Here is a 21,333-nt window from a genome sequence, read left to right as displayed (position 1 = left end):
TTGTCAAGTATGACATTTTCATACATGGTTTCCCGGAATTTTGAGGTGGGTAGGAATCTGGCGATGAAGCTGCTAACAATTAATTGCAGGTTCTGCTACTGACAAATTGAAGCGGGGTTGTAAGAAAAATGTATGAAAAGACACAAAGGATTGGAAACTTGAGCAAAAAAATGTACTGCAGGAGGACCTCAGCAAATGAAGCAACAATTATGAAGGCAAAGGGATAGTCAATGTTTTGGGTCGAGACCCTGCATCGGTATCGCGGATTTGAGGATTGTGAGAACGGGCCTAGAGAGCCAGAAAACAGTTGCGGTGCAACAGTAGGGAAAAAACACCAAAGAATTTGTAGCTAACGATTTTAAACGTGATATTTGAAGATGGAAAATTAATGTGAAAACAAACTCATTGACCTCAGTATAGCACTGGGTGCAGCAGGGTTTTGCAGTTTGAGCTTTATGGGTGGAAGTTGGAGAGTGGGGGTTGCGGTGACAGAAAGCTGGCGAGAAGAACAATTAAAATATGGATAATGACTTCAGCAATAGTGTACGGAGATGTTGGAATACAGCCTATGTTGTATAAAGTAAACAGCTTTGACAATGGATGGAATGTGGAGTTTGTAATCCAGCTGAGATAAACAAGTTGTGTGTATGTGTCCAACCTAAGTGAGGAATTAGTGGGGGATTGAAGGCAATGCAAGCATAGAAAGATTTTGGCAGAGGTAGAAAATAGAGATGTCTTTATAACTTCCCTCAGTCAATTGTATGAACTTTTGATTCATCAAATTTAAATATACAACATGCATGTGTTTGATGGATTGAAAAAAAAATGTAAAAGTAGAACCGGACATACCAGAGAACACATGTGAAGAGGACCACACATCTATATACAGGAGCACCTCAGATCATGAATGACCCGTCTCATGGAAATCTGATTTTATGCAAATTCCCTCCTACATTTATAAAGCATTTTTCAAGATAGCAATAATGTTTCATGGTGTTCATTAATAATTAGATACTGCATATATTCCATTAGTTTAATTATAGCTAGTATTATGGTGTGTATTCAATGAAATAAAATCATAGCAATTATACGTAGAGCAATGCAGTATGGATGACTATAGAAAACAAACATTTCTGACTTTGGAGAAATCAGCTGAAGTACTTCCGGAATCTTTACATAACTAGGGGACTGCCTGTAAAATATCACTAAGAAACATCCAGGAGATGAGTAGAATGACTCTATGAAGCATTTCAGAGGTACTACGGGTATACTAAAAGTGAATCATTTGCTGGAATTACAATAACTATTCTAAGGCTGTCCTCACTGATATGGAAGATGGAAGTTCAAACCACTATGGTAAATATTAGCGGTTAGGAAAGATAATAAATACAGGGGCGTTAACACACTCAAAAGTAACTGGAGAAATTAGTTAATTGAGAAATACACGTAATTGTATAACTGTAGGACATTACCAACCTGCATGAATAACATTTGATACAAAAATTAGCTCTCGATCAAGATCCTACTGTGCTGAAATTTCAGATGCTAAACAAATAAGTGTTTTCAAAAAAATTCAAGCATGCTTTCTTTGAATAGGGCATTTCAGGTTACACCTCCCTTTACTTGCAATGCTCCAGTTTTAAACCTGAGCTCTTGCCTTCATTATCAGACAAACAATAATAATATGGCTGCTTATAGCATTGTAGAGTACAGACCTGAGCGATGTTGGCCTGAGAAGCAAGTCGAATCATGATGTCTAGTTTCTCCAGTTTGACATATATTGGGTCATTGTATTTCACAAAGAACACCTTTATCTCTTGTTTCAGGATTTCTGGCCTGAAAAATAAGAAAATGACATGATTATTGTATGGTTAAAAAACATTTTCATAGATCCCATGTTCTGTCAAACGTCGTGTCTTATCAGTAAGTTATCACAACATTAATATTTTCCTTAAGGAACTTGAAGGCACTGCCTCTGATGTGGTGAATCATATTAATTATTGTAATTACATGCCCTCCCATTCTTTTCAAAAGTAGGCAACTGACTGTTCACAACTCCAGCTGCTTTTGTGCAAAGGTATTCCCTCAAAGAAATGAGGGATAAATGAGTAAGGCTCTGCATATTTATCCCAAATGCCTGTTAGAAAGGAGCTGGCACAATTGTTTAAAATATTAAGTATCAACCATGCCCAAGGTGGTGATACACTTGCCTCTGGTTGCAATATCAAACTCATTCAAGGATTCAAATGCAGAATCGTGGCTCACTCTCAAGTTTTGAAGGGAGTTTTTAAACTCTCAAGGGAGTTTTTAAACTCAGGGATTCACCATCTTTCAAACGAGATGTTAAATATATGCAGCACGCTTGAGACTTCGGTGGTGCTGAATCATCAATTATTATTGGAGGTTACCCCTTTAATACATGAACATACTTTTAATTTTAAATCTTTTAATCACTGAAGTTTAGTTTAGGTTAGAGATACAGCGCAGAAACAGGCCCACCAGCGATCCCCGCATATTAACACTATCCTACACATATTAGGGTCAATTTACACTTATACTAAGCCAATTTACGCTCAAATCTGCACGTATTTGGAGTGTGAAGGAAACTGAAAATCTCGGAGAAAACCCACGCGAATACGGGGAGAACCTATGAACGCCATAGACAGGTCCCGTAGGCGGGATTGAACCCGGGTCTGCAAGTGCTGTAAGACAGCAACTCTACAGCTGCGCCATCGTGCCACCGCATAATAAACCCCATAATAAATTATGCTAAAATTTTCCAGAGAACACCCGTTTAAAGAGATAAAGGGACATTGGACTAGGGCGAGTCTAAAGGAAGCTTGGGAAACACTGCTCAAGTGAGTTTGGAAACATCAACCATTGAGCTGGATGCCGAACCATCAGGAATTCTGAACAATGGGATAGAAGGTTATTGGAGGTTTACTATATTCACTATTCCTAAGAGCCCTAAATCACCATAGTACAAAATTAAGGAAAATTTGGAGAAGATAGTTGGAGGATATACTGCACTAAACTCCAGCTAAAAGAGCTGATTAGAACAACTGAGATACCATAATATTTGTCAGAAATGCCACCTAGCCTACTAGCTGTGCTCTGAATATTCTCTAAGCTTGAATGGAAAGCAAGTAAAGCAAAGAGAGCGAGAAAGCATCCATGTTCATCATGCACAATATTGCTTCTCAGGCCACGTTTGAAATATTCAGCAGAGAATTCACCTGGTCCTAAAAGGGTCTGTATAAACCAGTACTTTTTAAAGAAAACATTTTAAAACATATGCTTTACAATGGATTTCTTTAAAACAGTCGAGTGAAGCTCTATTACCCAAGAGGTGAAGTGCACTGAAAGATGAGAATTGTCAGAGGTCTTGTGATTTTGTGTTCAGTCTGCACAGCAACATGGCAACAGCAACTACAACCTAGTTTGCAATTCAAAGTGAATTTCTATTGTCTGCAGCAGAATACATTGACCAAACAGGTCTCCAATTTGATTCCCAAACTGTTGACTTCGCTTTTCTCTCAAGGTTCATGATGTTACAACGGAAACTGGGAGAGTGAGAAGAAAATAATGAGAGAAATAAATGTGGACTGTTTCAATGTCAAATATGCTGTCAGGTTCATCTGTCGTGGTTTGCTGATTAGTTTTAATGTAGGAAGTGCTGTTTTGTTACATTCAAAAGTGATAATCTATTAATAATCCAAAATATGAGTTCATGTCACAGCGTGGCAATTCATGAATTTGGTTAAAATGATGTAGAATTGAAACGCTGGTACTTGTGATGATTACCATGAAAATGTATTAGACCGTCAAAAACACAACTAGTTCATTGATGTCATTGAAGAGAGACACAAAATGGAGTAACTCAGCGGGACACGGATAGAAGGAATGAGAGATGTTTCAGGTCGAGACCTTTCTTCAGAATGAGCGTCGGGGAGAGGGAGTTACAGAGATAAGGAAGTGTAAGAGAACAAATATGAACCTCAAGGAAAATGTAGAATAGACCATTGTTAGCTGGGAGAAGGTGACAACAAAGCAAACAGAGATACTGTAATCAGGGGGACAGTCAGTCTGGTCAGAGAACTGGGAAGAAGGAGGGATGGAGAGAGAGGGAAACTAAGGGTTACATGAAATTAGAGAAGTCAATATTCATACCGCTGGGGAGTAAGCTGCCCAAGTGAAATATGATTTGCTGTTCCTCTAATTTGCGCTGGGTCTCAATCTGACAATGGAGGAGGCCCAGGACAGAAAAGTCAATGTGGGAAATGGGAGGGGGGAGTTGAAAGGTTCAGCAACCGGACCGAGGCCAACTGTCTCGGCCAGAAACATCACCCATTCCTTATATCCAGAGATGCTGCCTGTCCCGCTGAGTTACTCCAGCATTTTGTGTCTATCTTTGTTGCAAATCAGCATCTGCAGTTCCTTCCAACTCATTTATGTCATTGATGTGAAAGAAAACTGCAGGCCTTATATGGTAAATTCTTGGTATCAGTTAAATATAGGCAAGAAAATCTACTGATTTTCATCCATCTCAGTTGATGGATTAACGCTCTTCCTTGCTGAGCACTGCTTTGAAGAAGCACTGTCGATAACAATGCAACCACTAAAACTGGGAGAGCGAAGAGAAAATAATAAAATAATTCAGTTACAGCATCACTGGTTTCCAGCAGGGAATTTATTGTAAAGGTCATTTGTCATGAATCGCTGATTGCTTTTAAATATACGAAACTGATACTGTATTCATACCATATATTTTAGGAACGGGGGCTTCAGTGTCCATTACCAAAAACAATTTTGAAACATCACTATTAACCATGCGTCCCTACCAATAAAATTGCCAAATTAACTTGTAATGGAGTCAGACTGACTTAACGATTGTTTTACATCTGAAAAAAAGTTTGGCAACTCCATCTACTGATGTACCTGATCAGGGTTCACAATGATGTATTGCTTTATAAGAGCTGGAGTTTTTAACATTTAAAGGCACAGTACAATTCTGTTAAAGCAGACTTGTTTCCTCTTGAGAGAACATGTGTTTGTTGATGTGAATACAGAATAGGTTTAATTAAATATTTAATTCTCATTTCAGGAATTGTGAAGGGATGTTTCTGTCTCAGATCGTAAGCAAGCTGCACGTAACCAGCATTTATTTCCAAAATTGGTTGAAGCTATAACAAAGCAATATGATTATAATGGTCAAAGTGCACCGGAAATTGGAGGAACAGCACCTCATATTCCGTTTGGGGAGTCTGCACCCCGGGGGCATGAACATCGAATTCTCCCAATTTTGTTAGTCCTTGCTGTCTCCTCCCCTTCCTTAGCCCCCCTGCTGTCTCCTCCCCCATCCCCCAGCCTTCTGGCTACTCCTCCTTTTCCCTTTCTTGTCCCCGCCCACCCCCGCCCCCGATCAGTCTGAAGAAGGGTTTCGGCCCGAAACGTTGCCTATCTCCTTCGCTCCATAGATGCTGCTGCACCCGCTGAGTTTCTCCAGCTTTTTTGTGTAACCTTCGATTCTCCAGCATCTGCAGTTCCCTCTTAAACACTGATTATAATGCAACTTTGTTGTGATTCAATCTATTAATTCCCACCACCCTGTTCCAAATAAATGTGTTCTGCAGTGTGGTAACATATCACCATGTTATGACAGTGGAATTCTTAGTAAACCAAAGACTTTGGGATGGGATTAATGTTTATGTCCATCATTTGTGATATATTCAGTAATTGTTTTCACCTTTGAATTAAAATGTTGATAACACTTTTGAGGAAGAAGAGATATAGTTAAATGGCTGAACAGTACATGAGACAGCTTCGATAGTTTATCCTAATCTTTGACAATATACAGAGATGGCCTGCAGCATAAAATAGCACAACAGGGTGGCAATCTATAGGTTGGGACACTGAGGAGCTGGAGGGCCAATATTTCTGTTTGCTCAATGACTGCAGGTTGTCACAGTTCAGCAATGTTTTAAGGAGCAAGATCAATTGGGCTGCAGAACTCAAGACAAGAGATTTAGATATGGTATTCCACTGACATAGGGAGAGAATCCAAAAATCCAAAAATCAGTGGTGTTGGTGCAGGATTCCCAAAAAGTTAATCTGCAAGTCGAATTGGTAGTAAAGAAAGCAAACTCAATGCTTGCATTTATTTCTAGAGTTTATACAAAAACAGGGATGGAATATAGAGGCTCTATAAGGCAGCATTTATTGTGAGCAATTTTAGGCACCATGTCTGAGGAAGGATGTGCTGGCTCTGGAGAGGGTCCAGGGGAGGTTTACTAGAATGATCCCAGGAATGAGCAAGTTAACCTGTGATCAGCATTTGTCGGCACTGGACCTGTACTCGCTGGAGTTTAGAAGAATGAGGGGGCACCTCATTGAAACATACAGAATAGGGAAAGGCTTGGATAGATTGGATGTGGAAAGGATGTTTCCACTAGTGGGAGAGTCTAGGATTAGAGGTCATAGCCTTAGAATTAAAGGACATTCTTATAGGAAGATGAGGAGAAATTTCTTTAGTCAGAGGGTGGTTAATCTGTGGATTTTTTTGCCACAGAAGGCTGTAGAGTCAAAGTCAGTGGATATTTTTTAAGGCAGAGATATAGATTTTTGATTAGTACAGATGTCAGAGATTATGGGGAGAAGGCAGGATAATGGGTTTAGGAGGGAGATAGAATGGCAGTTGACTTGATGGGCCGAATGGCCTAATTCTACTCCTATCACATATGATCTTATGACATTGGGAGAGGAGAGATTCAGTTGTGCGGAACCGGTGGTTCATGTAATCCTAAAGCCTCAACTTAAAAATATAGTCCCAGATGAGACCAAAGATGTTAGAAACACAAACTGACCTGACTCAGGAAAAACACAAGCCCGCCCAGACTCACCTCTTCTGTACAATAAGGTTGATGTTCCTCAAAGCTACATACTGCACCTCAGGTTCCCCTGATAACAAGGTGACAAGGGGAGGAGCCAGCTTCTTCAGAATTGTATTGTAATACTCGGAATCCTTGGGAAGAAGCTCAATAAACTTCATCAGCACTTTCACAGCCGAGAGGACAACTGCAGAGTTAGCGTGGGAAAGTCGTGGTGTCACCCGCTCACAGATACTAGCAAAGAAAAAAAAAAAGAAAACCTTTGTTAACTTTCCCGTATATTTTTCATATTGTCTGCCATTCAGACTGGGAAGAGAGCTAATTCGGAGCAAGAAAAATACATTTTGGCTAAAATACTCTTGACCGGCACCATATTCATCCAGGATTAGTTCAATCTGAATTAATACGGAATCTGATAGTACATTGGCTACATGTAGCGAGAGATTAATTTCTATCACAATGCCCTTGTGTCCTAAATGGAACTTTATTAATTGTGTACAATTAAATCATACTAATAAGCAAAATGAATGACAATTTGAAAAGCTAAAGCCATATTGTAATTGTCAGACCGATAATCATTATTAATTATTTTTTCAATTAAATATTGCTTATTTCAATAATTGAAAAGTCAGTGCCAATGTACGGAGAACACTTAGTAGGACGGTGTCAAGACAACAGCTTCAATGACAACAGCTTCAATGTTGTCAAGATGAAAGGAGCTCAGTTCAGTTCAGTTTAGTCTATTGTCACATGTGGCGAGGTACAGTGAAAAGCTTTTGTCGCGAAGAAATCAAGTCAAGTCAAGTCAAGTCAAGTTTATTTGTCACATACACATACGAGATGTGCAGTGAAATGAAAGTGGCAATGCTCGCGGAACAACAAAACATCCAAACAAATTATAAACACAATCATAACACACATATTATTTTACATAATAAATAATAGAAGGAAAAACGTTCTGCACAGTTAGTCCCTGGTGAGAAAGGCGTTTACAGTCCGAATTGCCTCTGGGAAGAAACTCCTTCTCAACCTCTCCGTTCTCACCGCATGGCAACGGAGGCGTTTGCCTGACCGTAGCGGCTGGAACAGTCCGTTGCAGGGGTGGAAGAGGTCTCTCATGATTTTGTTTGCTCTGGAGTTGCACCTCCTGTTGTATAGTTCCTGCAGGGGGGTGAGTGAAGTTCCCATAGTGCGTTCAGCCGAACGCACTACTCTCTGCAGAGCCTTCTTGTCCTTGGCAGAGCAATTCCCGAACCAGATGGTAATGTTCCCGGACAAGATGCTTTCCACCGCCGCTGCGTAGAAGCACTGGAGGATCCTCGGAGACACTCTGAATTTCCTCAGTTGCCTGAGGTGGTAAAGGCGCTGCCTTGCCTTACTCACCAGTGCTGAGGCGTGTGATGACCATGTCATATCCTCAGAGATGTGGACTCCCAGATATTTAAAACAGTTCACCCTATCCACAGGATCCCCATTTATACTCAATGGAGTGTACGTCCTCGGATGATGTGCCCTCCTAAAGTCCATGATCAGCTCCTTCGTTTTTTTGATGTTCAAGAGGAGGCTGTTCTCCTGGCACCAGAGTGCTAGATCAGCCACCTCCTCCCGGTAGGACCTCTCATCATTGTCTGAGATCAGGCCCACCACCACAGTGTCATCAGCAAATCATAACAATATCACTCATCAGATGAAGAGTCAGCCCATCTCCAACAAATCTCCATAGGTACACGGTAGAAAGCATCCTATCGGGATACATTCTTAACATGGTTTGTTTAATCTTTTACCGAATACTACAGGAACTTGCAGAGTTATGATGCAGCCCACAATCCAGCCTCCCCAACTTCGACTCCACCTACTCTCCATACACCTACAAACGCACGTGTTGCCTTGTGGTAAAGAAGAAAGGGAAAGTAGCCAAAACAATCAAGGTCATTCCCACGCCAGTCATTCCTTCTTTTCCCCTCTCCCATCAGGATGAAGGTAGAACAGCTTGAAAGCATATACCACCAGATTCAGGAAAAGCTTCTACCTGCTATTCAAACGAATGATCAGAGCTTGAATAAGCTAAGGGTGTGGTCTCAATATCTCAACCTACCTCACTACGGCCCTTGGTCTTTTTTAATCTGCATTTTCTCTCTAGCTCTTGCACTATTCTGCAATCTGGTTATTTTTCCCTTTGCACTGGCTGTTGTACTTGTGTATGGGTTGACTTTACTCAATTAATAGTCTAATTTGACTAGATAGCATGCACACAAAGTTTCTTACAATATCGCAGTACATGTGACAAAAATAAACCAATACCAAATAAACTTTACCAAGGTGCAGCCATCACTATACATACATTGGCAAAACATAAAAAATTCTAAATAATGATGGCGAAATGAGGGCTTCAGGAACATAATTTGGCAATGTGTAACTGTGGTAAGGATAGTATGCACTGTTCATGTATTTCAATGCCAATCCTTTCCTGGCCCTATAACTGACGTTATCATTTACCTGGGGTAGACACAAAATGCTGGAGTAACTCATTTACCTGGGGTAGATACAAAATGCTGGAGTAACTCAGCCAGTGAGGCAGCATCTACGGAGAGAAGGAATTGGGGACGTTTCGCGTGTGAAGAAAGGTCTCGACCCAAAACGTCGCCAATTCCATAGATGCTGCCTCAACTGCTGAGTTACTCCAGCATTTTGTGTCTACCTTTGTCATTTACCTTATTACTAAAGCATGTGTTGCCTTGTGGTAAAGAAGAAAGGGAACATGCAGCTCAAAAATCAAAACAGATTGCAGGTCATTATTTTTAGAATTTTGATTTATATCCTTACAATTAGAACCTCCAACCAGGTTTCTACGACTGCCACATTGCTGAAACACTTCTAATCAAAGTCACGAATGACACTGTACAAAAAGGCACTAATGGCACTGTACCTAACTATCGCACCTTGAGCCCTCTAATTTTTTGTATTCCCTGACGCAGCTGACAAAACGTCATCATCCTTTGAACTACTTTCTCCTGGGTGGGACCGGTTGCTTATTTTCAGTTTTAGTCTATTTATTCCATGCCTGAAAATCAATTGCCATAGCTGTATTTCCAACTCCTGCAATGTTACACCCATCTCCCCAAAGATCTATATTTTCTCTCTTATTTTTCCAATTATGTCACAGCTGAAAACAGTGTCAATTTCTCCATATCCACAGATAGCACCTCGCTCAGCCTTACCACCTCTTCCTGTCTTGAATCTCAGATGTTTCAAAATTGTCAGACTGTTCAACATCTTGTTCTGAGTGAGCAAACATTTCTTTCAACTAAACACGTCAGAAAATTTGAATCGGTTGCCTTTAATTCACATCACTTACAGTTCCCTAGCTGCTGTTTTCAATCCTCTCCCAAGTAAATGTTTGTGTTCTGGATATAATATTTGACACCAAGAGGGGTTTTGGACCACAGACCCACTTTAGCCTACGCCACTGAATGCTGCTCCCATCTCCCTTCTTCATTGTCTCCACTGCCAAACCTCTAATTCTTGCCGTCATTACCTCCACACTTGACTATCCAACACAACAAGACGTAATTTCCTATCACCCCTCTGCTTGACGATCTGTTTAAGCAGGCGCTGAAATATTACCTCTACGTCTGTTCCTTCATGGTTTTGTCCTTCCCCATGTAACATTTTCCCACTCAGAAATATTCACACTCCTCCAATTTTCCACCGTTAACATCTGCAGTTTTAGTTGCCAATGTCCTTCGAAGTCCAGCACTAAATATTTCTACGTTGTTTTCCTCCTTTAAGACATTCCTTGAATTCCACCACTCGAGCCAAGTTCACTGGCACTTTCCCTAACACCCTCTTTATCTGTGCAACATCAATTTCATTGAATATTGGTTCGACTATTGTCATGAGATGGATCTCCTATGTTATAAGAACTGTATATATAACTACCCAAACTGTTGGACCCCTTATTAACACCCATCTGAACAACCATCATCTCATTTCTTGACCACCTCGTCACAGAGCTCAAGATACAAGCATCACATAGGAGCTTACCTCTGTGCCTCACGTTCATCTCTGGGATTGTAGTTTGACAGACAGTCAAGTATAAAGATTTGACCCCATTCAGTGCACTCATTCAGAGCAGTGATGAGTTTATTAATGTTCTGAGGATTGAGGTCAAGCAGGTTACTGTTTGGATGGGATTCACTGATCTCAGATAGAGCAGCCACAGCATTTGCAACCACCTGTGAAAAGATATCAGAAGGGTAGAATTTTAAATTTAATTTAATACACAAGCCTCGGATTCAATTCCTTGGTTTACAATTGCAAATATTTCAGAACAGTGAGAATGAGAGATGGCAACTTACTACATTCTTTCATCATCTTTACAATTTGTTGAATTATATTGAAGCTTTTACAGTAACGAAGCCATACCTCAACACTTACATTTTCAGCAGAGAATCAGGCCCCATTGTATGAAACATTACTGTCGTGTGTGCAAAACAAACATTGGCCTGGATCTGAGGCGAAGGCAGGAGAAGTTTGTTGATCCAGCAACGCAAAGCAGAGATGCCAGTTATGGCTCAGTACTAGCATTCCCATTCTACAGCACTTCGAAGACTATAGCGGCATTCCAGCAAAGTATTGATACATGCTGATAGTCAAGCTCTTTGGACATCTTGTCAGATGCAAAATAATTTGTGACTATTTCAAATAAATGTACTGAAGTCATTACCAATATCCACAATATTTAACCCTCAATCAAAATTGATAATAGTTCACGTGATTAATTATCTCATGGTGTTTTGTGCGGAATAATTTCCCTATAATTCATCTTTAAAAATATTTAACTAGTTAAAGTAAAGACATTAATGTTAGAAAAGCTGCGTTCTAAATCCAACTACATTTTCTTTAAAAAACTTACTTCAAACTTAATTTGTACAATAATATCCATGACACCAAGTATTAATGTCTTATTTCAAACCCAACTTCATCTATTTCCAGGCAAAGTACTGGCAGTGGACCTGTCTCCACTTTCCAAGAGACACAGCCTCCTCTCCCACGATAATAGTTTTCTACAAAAGCTGCATGACTGGCTCTCCTCTCCCATCCTTGACTTTTTTTTCTCCACAAAGAGAAAATAGAAAAGTTGGAAAATAAAACACCCCTCTGCAACCTACACAAGTAAGAAGTCACCATGAGAAGCAACTTGTAGCTCCTCTTAGCTTCCTTGTACAATTCATGGGAGAAAAATAATCCAACTTTGCATTGGTAAGGAAATGCATTATTCATGCAGACATTTTCCATCCCACTGCATGCCATCTCCACTGGTTTGGTTGCCTATCGTAGAACAGTTAAGTCAAGTTTATTGTCATGAACACAAGTACAGTGAGGTAGGGGTATAATGGAAATGATGCAGCAACATCATAGGCACATGTAAGCAGACAACAAAAATAAATAAGACATTAGTGCAAAAGTATACAATTGGAAAAACAAGTCCCTGGGAGTGCAAGCGGTAGTATTCCGTGCTGAGCTAAGATTACGATTGTGCACATTGGTTCAAGAACCTGATTGTTGCAGAAAAATAGCTGTTCCTGAACATGGTGTGGGATTTTAGGCTTCAGTGAATCATTAGTGTACAGAACCACAAGGATACATCCTCTCAGCAGGTGTCACAAGTCACCTACATCACTGACACTCGATTCAAAAGCCATTTATTTTGACCTAATTTATACCAGAAAATATTAATACGTTGAAGAAACATCAAATTATATATAAATCACATCTAATATCGTCTTTAATTTTGAGCTGGCTGGAAGGCGTTTACACGTTCTCCCTGTGACAGCATGGGTTTCCCTTGGTTCCCCTCCAAATCCCAATGATGTGCGGGTTGGATTAGGTTAGTACAGCTGGGTAGATGCAATTCAAGAAGAAGAACCAAGTTTGAAGAATCAATCTGAAGGATCTTCCCCCAAAACATCCCTCTGCAGATGCTGCATGACCCATAGAGTTCCTCCAGCAATTTAAGCAGATTCCTCCCACAGTTTGCAGAAGCAGAATAAGCTGAGGATATACTGCCATCTGGAGGTGAAAATTCAACAGCATGTCCAGACTTCTATCTCGCCAAATATTTGATAAATTGAAAGATATAACTTGGGAAAAGGCTCTTTATCCCACGGACTCAATGCCGACGATTGATCACCCATTCATACCAATTCTATGCTATTCCACTTTGGCATCAACTCCTTATACACAGAGCCTAACTAACCTACAACCTGAATGTATTTGGTATGTGCGAGAAACCTGAGCATCCCGAGTCACAGGGAAAATCTGCAAACTGCCGCACAGGCCAGGTCTCTGGTGCTGTGAGACGGCAGCTCTACCAACTTTGATCTTTGGGCAAAGCTCAGTTTCTTCCAGTCTCTTCCAAGATCTTCCTCTATCTTCTTCTGCAGTCCAGAGGATTGAAGAGGATGCAAGAGGATACTATGGGAACTGTAGACTCTTCCTCAGATGGGGCAGTTATGGTCTGACGGGGTAGGTGGGTGAATGGCTTGGTCTGAGCTTATTCTGGTGTTAACATGGGATTGCTGTGCAATGCTGTGCTTTCAGGTTTACAATACCCACCCAGAATGCTCCACATCCACTTGGGGAGGGGGAGGTGTTCTGAAAGGCACTTTGAGGTGCCACTCTGCAGGTAGCCCCAATGATCAGCAGCCTCAATGAATAACCTTAATGGGTGAATCACAGCAGCAGGAATAGCCTGTGGAAGCAGTGCCACCTGGAGGCAGGAATTACACATGCATGTCCACCACTATACTCATTTCTAACCAATGGTTTGATGATGGCTACAAATAAATCAAACCAACTGCTTGTCCAAATATGCTCCCACATATTTAAAATAATTTCCCTAAACTTGAATTATGGACATTTGCTGATACCTCGGTTGAGGAAGCGATTATTATTTGAATTGGCTCACAATTAACTTACAATTTCCCAGCATTACCAGATCTTTCCTCAATCCTTGAAGCATCATTATTGTAACATCTCACAACATGCCAACTGAAGCGCGAGTTAACCCACACAATATCTAGTATTGTGACACCTAACTGTGTAGCAATTTGGTGATCATTCTATCAAAGCATAACTAATCTATATAAGCAATATAAATATAGAACAAAATCAAAATTGTTAAGAAACAACAGCTTGTGTTTATATCACACAGCGGCTGGGGAAAAACATCCCTGCACGTCACATGGGAATAACAGTGCAGAAATTGAACAATAAAACAACTGCACATGCTGGAAAACTGAAATTAAAAAAAAGTGCTGGAAACACCCAGCAGGGCAATCCTTCGTTATGTTGAGCATTTCTGTGAATAAAAATACAGAAATCAATGCCGAGCCAGAGTGGGAGATGGTGGGAAGAGTTCCCAATGGCTTGGTCAGAGCAGATTATCTTAAATTGAAGATTTCAAAGGGAGAGCTGTAAGGGTTTGCAGTAGCTGATGGCACAATCACCATTGCTGGAATGAAGTCAGCATTTTGGCCAGCGTGTAGTCCTGAACTCACAACTCAGTGCTGAGTGGCCACACAACTTACTCCAGCCCACCTAACACCAGCCTCACAGGCAGCCACCCCCCACCCCCACCAAGCTGTGGGCCATTCGTTCCTGGATTCGTACCAGGTCCCCAATAGACTATCTGGGCACAGCAGATGGCATGAGATAGCTCTGGCAGATGAGATTAAGGCGAATCTGAAGAACCTTTATATGTATATTAAGGGGGAAAAAGGATAACCAGGGAGAGTAGGCTCACTTGGAAACCAAAGTGGTCATGTATGATGAGATAGACATGGTCCTCAATGAATATTTCTCCTCTATTTTTACTGCAGGGAAAGACATGAGGACTAGCTAACTTGGGAAAGTTAATGGAGATATTCTGAGGACAATTCGCATTACAGTTAAGGAGGCACTGGATGTTCTAAGGGGTTTGACGGTAGATAAATCTCCCAAGCCAGATTGGTATATCCAAGGACGCTGTGGGAAGCTAGATAAGAAATGGCAAGAGTCCTGGCTCAGATATATGAATCGTCATTCGGCACAGGTGAGGTGATGGAAAACTGGGGGATGTCTAATGTTGCGCCTCTATTTTAGAAGGGCCGAAAAGAGAACAATTGGGAATTACTGACAAGTCTAACATCTGTGGTATAAAAATTACTGGGGAGGATTCTGAGGGATGAGATTAGGAAAGTTACTGGAGAGGTTTCTGACAGATGAGACATACATTCATTTGGGAAGACAGAGATTGATTAAGGAACATGAATTGGTGTTTAGAAGGTTGTGTCTCATGAATTTGATTTGCTTTTTGAAGAAGTAAAGGGCCTGTCCCACTTTGCGATTTTTTCGGCGGCTGCGAGCGTCAATGACTGACGCCTGTAAAACCGTCAAGTTGTATGACATACACGCTGACGTATGCTGTCCTGCGAGTGACGTCCGGTTAGGGTTAGGGTCAGGGTTAGGGATAGGGACAACAGATGGGCTGTAAAATATTCTTCCTTCAATGCATGGATTTTAAACATTAATATATTAAAATTAATACAATAAAATCAATTGTGCAAATGAAAAGAAGTCTGAGTCGTTCAGTATTATTTACTGGTGTATTGGTCTGCTTCCAAATCCAATCACCGTCTCTAACTTTTCACAGGGATGGATTCAGTGAGTGTAGACTGAACTCCACTCTCCCCTCCACCCCCCTTCTCCATTCCCCTCCTACCCTTCTCCCCTCCCCCCCTTCGCTTCGCTCCTCTCTTCTCCCCCTTCTCCACTCTCTCCCACTCCCCTCACATCCCCTTCTCCCCCTCTCCCATTCTCCAACCCCACTTTCCCCGACGCCCCCCATTTGTGGACCCAGTCGTGACAGCTAGATCCCACTAGTAGTACTGCACAAAGGCCACATCATCTGTTTTAGTAACATTGACTATGGGATAAATACAGACCCCCCCCCCCCCCCCCTTCGCCTTTCAAAATGGGTGGTGGGTATTTAGACTCAGTGACCGGAGCAGGTGGGTGGCATTGGTACAATGACAACATTGCCTGTACCCAGTTGAAAAGCCCGTTGCCACTGGGAGAACTTGTGGCCAACAGTTTAGTTCCCATGAGGAGCACGCAGAACATTGGGGGTTAGAGTCCAACCCCTGGGGCCTCTGTGTCACATTTAGTTCAGAGATACAGTGCCCTTCGGTCCATCGAGTCCGCACCGACCAGCGATTCCCCGCACATGCTAGGGACAATTTATACTTACACCAAGCCTATCCACCTACAAACCTGTGCGCCTTTGGAGTGTGGGAGGAAACTCTAACCCAAACCCTTAACCCCTAACCCTTAACTCTAACCCCAACTGGGCGTCATCACCCGCAGGACAGCATACGTGTGACAGGGCGCATGACATGATGAGACACCCAGGTGTCGCCCGAAGTTTTTGAACATTCCAAAATCCAGGGGCAGCAGGGAGACACCGCGTGTCACTACATGCGTCACCGTGCGTCACACCCCGACAACCTCTTTTCAGGCTGTCACCAAAAATGTCGCCCAAGTGGGACAGGCCCTTAACAAAGAAGGTTGATAAGGGCGGGGCCGCAGACGAGTCTATAAAACCTCAGCAAGGCCTTTGATAAGGCTCCACACGGTGGGCTTCTCCGGAATGTAAGACCGCATGGTATCCAGGGAGAGCTATTTAACTGGATTCAGAATGACCACTAGTCCGGACGCAGGATATCTTTAGATTAGTTAGATTTAGCTCTTAGGGCTAATGGAATGAAGGGATATGGGGTAAAAGCAGGAACAGGGTACTGATTTTAGATGATCAGCCATGAGCATATATGCTCGAAGGGCCCGAATGGCCTACTCCTGCACCTATTTTTCTATGTTTCCTGTATGAACACGCATATCCGGATTTGTACAAACAGGAGTAGTCAGTTGGAGCCTCAAGCCAACTTTATCATTGCTAATGTCATTGTAACTTCAACTCTGCATTCCCATCTACCCAGTGAAGTTTCATTCCCTTGCTCATCAAGAAACTATCTGCCTTAAAAATATTCATTGACTCTGCTTTCACTGTTTTGTGAAAAAGCGAGGGACAAAGACACAACCCATGGGGAAATTATGAACCTATAATTTACCTCATCTGTTTTAAATGGTCAACCCTTTACAGTGACCCTTTATTCTAGATTCTCCCAGAAGAGGATACAAATTCACACCCAATGCAGGGTCAAGATTTCTCAGAATCTTCCGTTTCAATTAAATGCCTTCTGTCTTTTGTGAGTCAGTCAATTCTTCCATCTATGCCAACATGTTACTTTAATTGAAACCATTGCGAGTGAGTCATCAGTGAGTGTTAAGGTGAACAACAAACATTTTCTTGACACTATCTAATCAAAAGGTACAGCACCCACCTCTGATATTTGAATGATTTGGGACATGCTTCATTGACCATCACTCCTGACCCAATGTACCCTCTAGTGTTACCCAACAGCTGACCCTAACATGGTGGTGCAACAGTAGAGTTGCTGCTTTACAGCGCCAGAGACCCGAGTTCGATCCTGACTACGGATGCTTGTCTGTACGGAGTTTGTACCTTCTACCCGTGACTTGCATGGGTTTTCTCCTCCCACACTCCAAAGATGTACAGGTTTGTAGGCTAATTGGCTTTGTATAATTGTAAATTGCACCTAATATGTGTGGGATAGCTTTAGTGTACGGGAATCGCTGGTCGGCGCGGACTTGGTGGGCTGGAGCTCTAAATTAAACTAAAACAAAAAAATGCATGAACAATTTATTCCCTAATTTACACCCACCCACAATAGACTCAAAGGAACGAACTAAAAATTCACAACGTCAACCCTAACTGCGTGGCCAGTACGAGCTGTAAAGGAAGCAGAGTTCATAGCCAGGAGCAATCTCCCCTCACCCCACACCTACTGTCTCAGCAGTACAATAAACTTAAAAATCAATATGAAAGCTGAATGATTAAAATCCTTGAATGTGTAAGCGCACTCCCTTTTTAAAACAGGTTGCAGTGCATTTGTTTTAATGCCAGTCACTATTTTAAGCCGAGTTGTACAAACACCGACCGGTTTTGATCAAGAAGAGCACATAATGTCCTTACTGGTCTCTCCTGGCTTCAAGCCATTTTTCATCTTTCAAGAGTGTATGTGGGAAGTGTTAAGCAGGAAAGCAATCAACTGAAAGGCATCATTGTTAACATGACTGCTGAAGAAGTAGGACTAAACACTGGGGCTGCCATGTTTACAGTAATCAATACAGAGCAGAGACATTTTGACAACATTTCTTGTTGATTTGCATTTCTTTCATTGTTCAACAGAGGCTCAGTGGGTAAATATTGCATTGCACACAACTAGCCCATAAGCACAAGCCCATAAAGCACAAGAAAATCTAGGCTTAGTCTCCAAATAAGCTGACTTGAAGAATAGTAACTGTACAGTTTTCAAGAGACCATAGAGACTCAATAAAACTCAGATGCTGGAATCTTCAGTGAAAAAAAAACAAAGTGCAGCCGGAACACAGCGGGTCAGGCCACATCTGTGAAGGGAATGGATAGACCACGTTTCCAGTCAGGACCTTTCTTCAGAATGATTGGATAGGGGGAGAAAGCTGGAAAAGAGAGGGGGGGGGGGGGGCAAAACCTGGCAACAATAAACAGATACAGATGAGGTGGATTTGATTGGCAGGTATCTAGTGCAACTGACAATGGCTACAGGAAGTAACAATGCCAGAGGGAGGGATATAGGCAGATGGAGACAGGGGTTTCCAATTTTAAGGAATAGCTCCCCATCCCCTCATTTCTTTCTGATACACACATATTTCTCCCACTGCCCCAATCATCCTGCTCCTTTCCCCTCCTTTGTACACTCAGCTCCAATCCCCAAGCTCCTTATTTCCATCTAATCCCCCACCCCCTGCTTTCCCCTCCCTGTTCCCTTCCATCCATATCCATCCTTCCAGCTTTCCATTTCTATCCTCTTCCTTTCTTAACTGGCTACTTTTTGTTTCCCTTTCACCTCTAGCCTTTGTCACTTACTCTAGCCATTTCCAGTTTTAAGTTTCCTTAAAATGGGTCTGAATCTGTTTAATCAATTATGACTTTCTAAGAGAACTGGTACAAGAGAGAAATTGAGGCCAGTATAGTTCAGCCAGAATCATACTGAATGACGGGCAAGCCTGAGAGGCCAGCTGGTCTACCCCTGCTCCTATTTTCTTGAGTTGTAAATGTGAAAGGGAAAAGTTTGCAAGTTGTACAATACAAGGACAGCGAGTCAAATAGTCTGCTGTGCTGCTCAACTGCACATGAAGCCCAGCAGCGGTGCAGAAGCCTTCTGAAAGCTAAGATAGACACAAAAGGCTGGAGTAACAGCGGGTCAGACAGCATCTCTGGAGAACAGGAAAAGGTGTCGTTTCGGGTCGAGACCCTGCCTCAGACTGAGAGGGAAAGGGAAAGGACGGTGATATCAAGAGGTATAGAACAAATGAATGAATGATATGCATAAAAGTAATGATGATAAAGGAAACAGGCCATTGCTAGCTGTGGGCTAGGTGAAAATGAGTTAGACAATGAGAATCAACATGATGACTTTGAAGCCAGTACAATGACTTGGGTGGAGGAGGGAAGGAGAGAGAGAGCCTCTCTGCTAGTCTACTGCTCGTCTAATAGGATAGTTCTTTCAAAGTAGAGCCAGAGTGGACTGAATGGGCACACAGTCATTGGAGTGGCTAGGAAGACACTGGGCTTGAAACATGGAGCAATGAATGTAAAAGCAACTAGGTAATACATAGATACTGTTGAAGCCACCAATGTATATCTGGGCATTATAGGAAGTATATTACTGTAATCAAAATCAAAGATTCTCAAGAACTGTGTGACAAACAGATGTTTATACACTTGAAGAAAAATGAATGTAAAATCATTGAATAATATTAAAGCAGGAAACAATATCTATTCAATTTCAGAAACAGCTTACAAAATAAAGAATGAAGAATTGTTTCCACTAGTGAATAATTAACAGTAAAAGGATGAAAGAGGAAGCTGAAGAGTAATATTAGAGTATTGTGCTTTTCCACTCTTACTCAAATCCTGCATCAGCCAAGGACTCAAGAAGTCAAAAACGTTTCTTCTGCAGAACAAATCTTGGCTTGTAAAATGTGCATGCCATTAGGAGAGTAGCTGAGTCAAGTGGTAACACGAGTCTGAGCAAATCTACTTGTACTGCAGAATTTTAGATCTATTGATCAGTACTATGAACCTGGAGTTATTGAACTGGGAGTAAACAAATGTATTACAATGAATCCTACATCCATCAGACCAAGGAGAAATCATACTTGCCTTCTGAAAAAGATTAAGTAAACATTGATCTGGATTACAACTTTGTGAACTGTTAATATTTGCCCTTTACTGAAAAAAGGAACACAATCGTAATAAATCAAATCAAATCTAATTCATGCACAGTAGGAATAAGTCTCATACCATGGGGTTTGAGTCAGCAATCAGGTCACGTAGAGAATCCAGGAAGCCCTGATCCTCTACCATTTGGGCGTTGATGTCATGCAGTTTGGCCACGCAGACTGCTGCTGTTTTACGAACGTATGGGTCTTCATCTTTCAGACACTTACGAAGAGGCTCACACAGATACTCGGTTATTTTGTCGACACGGATGCAACCCATTGTACGGACAGCCAGAGCTCTGATCAAAGGATTTGGGTCTTCACAATCCTGCAAGGACAGGACATACGAATCAAGATCAAAATTAGCATGATGTGTCAATTTGAGAACATCACAAATTATGAAAAATGAATGAGCACTTTTATTGTGAAATGCACATAAGGAAAGCAACATATTCATTTTAGTGACCTGAAGGCAAAATCCAGGCGCTGGTGGAAATCTGAATTACACAAAAAATGCTGAACACACTCATCAGGTCAATAGCATATGGAGACAGAAAATGTGTACATGTTTCAGACAAAAAAAACTCACATTGGAACGCTTACATATCATCAAATGCACTAATCTTACACTTTGTTTTTTTTCTCTCACCACGGCTGATGCCCGATCTGCTAGCGGTTGCCAGATTTTTATTTTTATTTCATTTTAATAGCATTGAAAGCAAGTTCCACAAGCCCAATTATACGACGACTAATAGCAGTGCTGCTGCTGTGCTGAGACTGCTGCAATCTCGGCACAGCTGCTTCCTTGCCAATGTGAATCCCCCCAGCCCCATTACTGATTAATTATTGAATTAACAGAAGGACTACTCATTTCACAGCAACCTTTTAGTCAAGAGACAGAGGCAACTTTATCATAATCAAAAATAGGTGAACATGAAGATTTAAAAATTGCAACTGCTGGAAATACAAAGTAAAAAGCAAAAATGGCAACATCTGTGCA

At 41.5% G+C, this 21,333-nt stretch overlaps 1 protein-coding gene across 3 annotated transcripts in view; it reads right to left on the bottom strand.

Annotated features, from left to right (window-relative positions):
* Positions 1-21,333, bottom strand: part of ap2b1 (adaptor related protein complex 2 subunit beta 1) — a 173,546-nt gene that overhangs the window by 136,053 nt on the left and 16,160 nt on the right. For all 3 annotated transcript variants that reach the window (XR_008725710.1, XM_055657871.1, XM_055657872.1), the window contains exons 5-8: positions 20,416-20,661; positions 10,932-11,122; positions 6,900-7,121; positions 1,716-1,836 (exon numbers count right to left, since the gene is read on the bottom strand). Coding sequence is in view for 2 of the 3 variants with exons in the window: in XM_055657871.1 (XP_055513846.1) it covers positions 1,716-1,836; positions 6,900-7,121; positions 10,932-11,122; positions 20,416-20,661 (780 nt within the window). In the remaining variant the exon portion in view is untranslated. The remainder of the gene's footprint in view (positions 1-1,715; positions 1,837-6,899; positions 7,122-10,931; positions 11,123-20,415; positions 20,662-21,333) is intronic.

Source organism: Leucoraja erinacea, chromosome 28 (assembly GCF_028641065.1).
Source record: "Leucoraja erinacea ecotype New England chromosome 28, Leri_hhj_1, whole genome shotgun sequence".
In the NCBI taxonomy this organism is placed as follows: Eukaryota; Metazoa; Chordata; class Chondrichthyes; order Rajiformes; family Rajidae; genus Leucoraja; species Leucoraja erinaceus.
This window is presented reverse-complemented; position numbering and strand designations above follow the sequence as displayed.